General features: G+C 44.8%; 2 protein-coding genes across 2 annotated transcripts in view; both read right to left on the reverse strand.

Moving 5' to 3' along the window:
• Nucleotides 1-283: 283 nt before the first annotated feature.
• Nucleotides 284-3329, reverse strand: LOC107739839 (mucin-5AC-like). The gene has a single exon (XM_016552050.1). The coding sequence runs from the start codon at nt 3327-3329 to the stop codon at nt 1380-1382; it is 1950 nt and encodes a 649-aa protein (XP_016407536.1). The 3' UTR covers nt 284-1379.
• Nucleotide 3330: 1 nt separating this feature from the next.
• The window catches only part of LOC107739847 (potassium/sodium hyperpolarization-activated cyclic nucleotide-gated channel 2-like), a 12117-nt gene continuing 8601 nt past the window's right edge, over nt 3331-6846 (reverse strand). The window contains exons 4-10 of the mRNA XM_016552059.1: nt 5502-5659; nt 5344-5404; nt 4520-4666; nt 4046-4286; nt 3728-3892; nt 3371-3490; nt 3331-3338 (exon numbers count right to left, since the gene is read on the reverse strand). Coding sequence (XP_016407545.1) covers nt 3331-3338; nt 3371-3490; nt 3728-3892; nt 4046-4286; nt 4520-4666; nt 5344-5404; nt 5502-5659 — 900 coding nt within the window. The remainder of the gene's footprint in view (nt 3339-3370; nt 3491-3727; nt 3893-4045; nt 4287-4519; nt 4667-5343; nt 5405-5501; nt 5660-6846) is intronic.

The following is a 6846-nucleotide window of genomic DNA, read 5'->3' on the forward strand; positions in this document are numbered from 1 at the left end:
TTCAGATATTAAACGCCAGTCAGTTTATGCAGACTCAGGTGGTGAGGTTTCTGATCATGCTGACACGGGCCATCAGTAAAATAACATTAAACGCTTTAACTAAAAGCCTCACACATAAGGTCAATGCCAATATTTTGTGAGAGAATGCAAAAGCTTTGAAATGCAATCTCATTTTGTTCCATCACAGTGTCCCTTTAGGGAATCCACTTATATATTCTTGCATCAATGAAAGCACCAAATGGAAACTAGCCATAACAACAATAGTTCTCTTTTCCTATGAGAACATAAAGCCAAAATCAATTCACACAAGAAATCCTGTAGCATTGCTTCATCATTTGATTCCCTAAATATGTCCTTTGGTCATTTTTCACTCGCGTCTCAAGGCGGTGAGATTTTAAATTTGATTTGAAATCTTTTGATTTGCATACTGATCAGGTAATCTCTGGCTAACGGTTTGACAAAGAGAACGACAAAACACAAGTACACAAAACTGGTTAGAAGGATACAATTGTAGTTTCTTTTTTTCATGTAGAAATTATTTTTCTGCTTAACACACTATGAACAATGCACCATTTATAGTTTACAGGCAGTGTACACTAAATCAACACAGATTCGTTCTGTCGAAACGACTTTCCAGACTCAAATTGTATTATTCCAGTATGGTGCCCAAAGGATTCCAGGACACTTTATATTAGACTCATGAACTAAAGTGCAAAAAGATTTGCTATATTTCTAATCCTGTGACAGAAGTTCAGTCACTAATATTCGATGACAGAAGGTGTGATGGTAATTCCCTAGCTGGTGCTCGGCTTAGAGAGGTCATTTTATAGTCTCCAGGCTGTGAGTGATCTGATCAGAAAATGCTATTTGTGTTCTGGGGGAGATGTTATATGTCTTATAAAACGTTCTCTGGTGTTCTGATACTTTTTTTTTTTAACAAGGCTGTGCAAATGCATCTTAAAGTAGTGGCAGTTTTGCAGTTGTTACATTCCCTTTAAGACATTTTTGGCAAATGACAGAATGTGCGTCTATTCTGTGAAAAATGTAAAAGCATTAATTTACCAGATCCCTGTTGAAAAGACCAGCGTTTATACAGCGTATATATTAAGTATGACTTTAGGGCCTCTGTAGAAAGATCATGCTGGTTGTCTAGCACAGTGGTTCCTATCCGTTTCTGGAGGTCCCCAAACACTGCACATTTTCAATGTCTCCTTTGTCTGATACATACCAATTTCAGGTCTTGGAGTCTCTACTAAAGAGCTGATGACCTGAATCAGGTGTGAAACATGCAGAATGTGCAGTGGTGGGGGCTCCACAAGCAGGGTTGGAATCCACTGTATCTTGCATGTTTTGTTGGAGATCAACATGAATACATTGGTTCACCAGTCAGACCGCTGCAATTCAAACTGGTCTTTCTTTGCCTCTTTTGTTGAAGTGGAGATGGACTGGAGGACTGTAGATGAGGAGGCAGTGGAAGCAGGAATGGGAGATGGACTTAAGGTTGGAGTGGACAGAACGTTTAAGGTCTGAGTCTGGCTAGTAGCGGGCTTCTGTGGCTGTGAAGCAGCTGGAGATGGAGTTGATGAAGGAGAAGGTGATGGTGCAGCAGCAGGGGCTTTAGCAAGTGGAGCTTGTGTCTGCGACTGGTTCAGAACAGGGGTTGACGGTCCACTTTGGGCTGGAGTATTGATGGGAGAGCCTGGGGTCCAGGAAGGGCTCAGAGTCTGTATGGTAGTTGAGGTTTGGGTTTGACTGGAGACTGCAGAACAAGTCGAAGGAGGACCAAGAACATGGACAGCGGCTGGCATCTGGACAGCAGCACTCTGACCCATGGTGGAACTCATAGGTTTACTTGGAGTCTGAGTGGGAAGCGGACTCTGAATGGAGGTTGAGGTCAGAGCTTGTGCAGCTGCTGGGATCTGGACAGGAGTTGGACACCGACCCTGGGATGGGGTTTGGATGGCCACTAGTGTTCTAGATTGGGTGGGGGTCTGAATAGGGGTTTGAACGGGGGTTGGGGTTCGGGTCGGGGTGGGGGTTTGAGAAGGAGTGATGGTGGGCGTTGAGTTGGTGGTGCAGGATAATGGGGACGGTGGAGGAGGCGTCTGAGAGGGTTTGGTACGGGAATTCTGAGCCAAAGAGGTGCCGGAAGATGAAGTTGGAGAGGTGGAGGTGGACTGAGAGGGAGAAGGAGGGCGTAGGCAAGGAGGAGGAGAGGTTGAAGGAGGAGTAGGTATCGGAGTGCCTGATTTAGCTCGCTGGGTTTGAGGAACCCCTAGACCAGAAGATGTGGCCGCGAGGGATAAAGGAGGGTTGGTGGAATAAAGAGGGGTTTGCTTTGAGGAGAACGAGAAGGGGGCAAGGGGTGACGGAGTTGATCCTGGAGCTGATGTGAGTGGAGGTGTGTGTGCCAACAGCAGGGGTGTTTGTGTCGGCACCTGTGTGGCACCAGGCGCGTTTGAGCTCAAAACACCTGCACTTCCTCCTCTAGCAAGTCCTGATGACAAAGCGAAGGGTGCCGGAAGCAGGTTTCCTCCGGATGCTTTGCGATGGAGAGGCGGGTGAGGTTGCACGCTCGCCCAGCTGCGGTGGGGGAGAGTCGGCTGGGAGGCGGAGAGCAGTCTGGCCTCCTGGGTAAGCCGACCAATCATGGGGAGGCCCTGGGTGCTGCCTCCTCCAACATGACGTAGTAAAGCCGCTTTGGCCCCCTGCGGAGCAGAGCCAACATTGTGCCCTTCGACGGACATCGCCGCCACTGCTGAAGGGGGAGGAGGGGCTTTATGGACAGGTAATGTTGTGGGTTCTGTGTGGAGGCGGAAACTATAATGAAGTGTTCTTCCAGCCTGCAGGGGGGCGGGCACTGACGAGGCAGGTGTAGGAGGAGTTTTTGCAACTCCACCCCCTAAAGGAGCCATGCCCACAGCAGTCGGTCCAATAGTGGAGGGCGAGGGTGTAGGAGTTACAGAGGACGGGACTCCTCGGGGGGGCATCCCGCCCATTACGCCGATGAGAGAGCTGAGCGACTGCCGAGGGTGTAGTATGGGAGGACGGGGAGGAGAAAGCGGGCAGGACGAAGGTGATGGTGAGATGGGAAAAGCGGAGGGAAGGAAGATGGCAGCTCCAAGGGCGTGTTGCTGTTGTAGCTGCTGCTGCAACTGTTGCTGCTGCTGTTGCTGATGCATCAAGGCAATGGCCACGTTGGTGGTAGCAGCGGCCGTCTGGAGGGGAGCATGGACCAGCGGTGCCCACATCACCGGATGAGGTCGGGGTGAGACTGTGCCTCCCGTGCTGCCTCGGGTGCCAGCGGCGATGTCCTGCATGGCAGGCATGCTATCGTGCTTCACGATCTGCTGGACCAGAACGCTGTCACAAGAACCCAGACCGGCGCCTCCTGCTCCTCCTCCGCGGCTCCCTCCACCCCGTCCCAAACTGCTGCCCGCTACAGATCCTCCCTGTGAGGTCTTGCGCAACAAAATCGAGTTCTTCTTACCTGTGAGAAAAAGGAATTCAGAATAGGGTTAGGATAAATTATTAATGTGCTTGTCACGTATGGACTCATTATATGGTGTTTTGACATTTTTTGTCAGTTCCCATTTCCATTCTTTTTACAGTAAACGTCTGGGATATGGATTTAGAATGACATGAAGGTGAGTAAATGATGACCGATGTTTTCAATTTGTCTCTTTTTAACTACAAAATCAGCTATAAAGTTGGAGGACGGTTTTACCGATGCGATCGAGTCTGTCCGCTGCCACCGTCTCGAAGGCCCGTCTCATCATGGGATGCTCTTCCAGAACCTCATTGAAACTGTCCACACTGAGGGAGTAAAGTCTACAGTATGTATCTGCTCGGACACTTGCTGTCCTCCTGCCGTGCGTCAACAGACAGATCTCTGAGGGATAGAGAAACACCACGAGGAGGTTAGAAAGGACTCTTTAGGACAATTAAAGACTTAAACAACCAGACCAAGGCAATAAACCTGGTTCTGAAGAGCTCATAACAAATATCTGATATCAGCCACTTCACAATCAGCCCATAAACTCACCTCCAAAGTATGACCCATCGCTGAGCTTGGTCTCCTTGTTGCCACGAGTTAGTACGCTGACCCGTCCGTGCTGGATGAAATACATTTTACGACCGACAGTTCCCTCGCGAATGATGAAGTCATTGGGCTGGAACACCTCAAACTTCAGCTTCGTTAGCACTGCCGTTACGAAGTTTGGGTCGGCGTTAGCGAAGAGAGGCATGTTAGCCACCAAGCATCGGCAGTTGAAGCTAACAATTTCCTGTTAGGATCACAGTGCACAAGTAGACATTAATTAGCTGGTTAAAGTTTGCACAATGCAACAACAAAAACACAGTTACCACCACAATAATGCTGATGTTTTCATTAGCTTCAAATATAAACTAAAATAGTCCTGCGATATCTGCTTGTGTCTGAAAACACAACGAATTTCAAACCTAATGCATGAAATGAGCTGAATAGTAAACTTTAGGGAGTCATGAGTTTAGTACAAACCTCCTTTAAGGGCTCGCTTAGCTCTCCCAGAATGTTGTCCTCGTCAAACATCTTGCCCTGGTATCGATGTTCATAATACTCGTGGATCTTCTGCCTGACATCTGCTGGAAGCTTATGGAACGACATGTACTGCTCCACCTGCTTATACTGGACATCAGATGCTCTCCGTTAGTCAGAACGACAGCACATCAGACTGATTGGGAATTATGGAATAGATTTAGGTTGCTTTCACACTTGTAGTTCGGTTCTCATTGTTCGTTTGGTCCGGACCAAAAAAGAAAACAATACATCTGGTCCTGGTCCGCTTAGCATTCACAAAGGCATTTTTGACAGCAAACCTAAAGATACCAAACCTAAAGGCATAGTCATACGTTCACAACCTGATTGGTCCGGTTAAATGACGTATATTTCGTTACGGAAATTACCGCACACACCAAACAATTCTGCTCATTTTGTTTTGGAAACACCGCTCGTTCCGCGTCGTCAAATCATGTCGCATAGCATCGCATCTTGTCATTACATCCTGTTTTTGGTTCGTTTAGAAGTATTTGGTCCATGTTGGCTTCATATTTCATTTGAACCGCACCTGAGTTCGTTTGGAAGCGGACCGAGACCCATCTTTTTAGGGGTCTCGGTTCGCTTCTTTGGTGCGCACCAGGGTTCGGATGGCAGCGTTCACACTTACTCAACCGAACTGAACCACACTAACAGAGCAATCGCACCAGAGTTTGTTCTAATCGAACCAAACATGACAAGTGTCAACACACCCTTAAAGACAATGTATTCATGAAGTCACCAGAGATCAACATCGTCCAGGGCTTTACCTTCTCCTGGTACTGTCGGCGTGAGGAGTCCAGGGACTGGATGAGGGCCGTGGCGTGGCCGGTGAACATGGCGTAGCAGGTCGCGCCCACGATCATGCTGAGCATCGTGAGCCAGACGTCCGTCATGAGTGCAGGGGATGGGGGCCGTGGCGTGGCCGATGAACATGGCGTAGCAGGTCGCGCCCACGATCATGCTGAGCATCGTGAGCCAGACGTCCGTCATTCCCTCTGGAGCCTGAGCGCCGTAACCGATGCACAGCATGTGACTCATGGCCTTAAACAGTGCATATGTGTATTGGATGCCCCACGTGTCGTTCTGAAACACAGATCACACGATGGACAGTAACGACAACATCCACACCATCTGACTGATGCTTGAGCTTCAGCGCTATCAGACGGATCACAAACACGTGACTCACAGCACTGGGGTCAGTTTAGGGTTTGGGGAAAAATGTCTATATAAAGATGATCCATACACCTTCATTTACTGGCACTGGAAATATGATCAACTCTTTTTGTTCTTTATTTGTTATCTCGTTTTATCTCTTTTCTACTGTACAGATTTAATTTTACATACATACATACATACATTAATAAACATTATTATTATTATTATTATTATTATTATAAAGCACCAATTTCCATAAGATTCCAAACAATAATTAAATTCCCTTCAGGACTCAAAGAGATTTTTAAAAAATACTGTAAAAAATACATTTATAATTTATACTAAGGTTTAACAAAATCCAATCAGTGATATTTTAGTATCATTAAGGCACTAGTTTTTTTTATAGTATTTATTAATATTTCGAATTTCGAGTTTTTGGTTTTATATTTTCGGCTTTCATGTTAATTTTAGTTAAAGTTGTAGCATTTTTTGTGTTTTTGTCATTTTTATTATTACATTTTGTTTTTAAGTATGTCTATATAGTTGTTATTAATTTTTATTTCATTTTTAGCTATTTTAGTACAAGTTAAACTAAACGAAAATGAGAAATGTTGCCCTGAAAAGTTTTTATATATTCTATTTTTATAATTATTTCAAGTAATGAAATATTTTTTAATGGTTTTTTAGATTTAGTTAACTATAATAACCCTAAATCAAAGCAAAAAAAAATAAAAAATTAAAGGAATCCAGTTTAGAAATTGGAATTAAATCAAACAATATATTTAAATATAAAATCCCCAAAGGTTAAAGGTTAGAATTAATATTGAATTTATATTGAAATCAAACTTCAATAAATAATAAAGTCCACACTGACTCTATCTAGGTTAGTGGTGGGATGAGGCTTCGGTTAATAAAAATGTGCATCAGTAAATACAGAAAGTGTTGATGATAGTCAGTGATAGTTAGTGATTAGGTTTAGTCAGTGTTAGTCAGTAATAATCAGAGATAGTTAATGATTAGGTTTAGTCAGTGTTAGTCAGAGATAGTTAATGATTAGGGTTAGTCAGTTTTAGTCAGAGATAGTGAATGATTAGGTTTAGTCAGTGTTAGTCAGT

This window comes from Sinocyclocheilus rhinocerous, unplaced genomic scaffold (genome assembly GCF_001515625.1).
Source record: "Sinocyclocheilus rhinocerous isolate Xijiao unplaced genomic scaffold, SAMN03320098_v1.1 scaffold645, whole genome shotgun sequence".
NCBI classification, from domain to species: domain Eukaryota; kingdom Metazoa; phylum Chordata; class Actinopteri; order Cypriniformes; family Cyprinidae; genus Sinocyclocheilus; species Sinocyclocheilus rhinocerous.

Excerpts from the sequence above, each read along its gene's own strand:
- LOC107739839 (XM_016552050.1), bottom strand. The coding sequence starts at position 3,329 with ATGCCTGCCATGCAGGACATCGCCGCTGGCACCCGAGGCAGCACGGGA.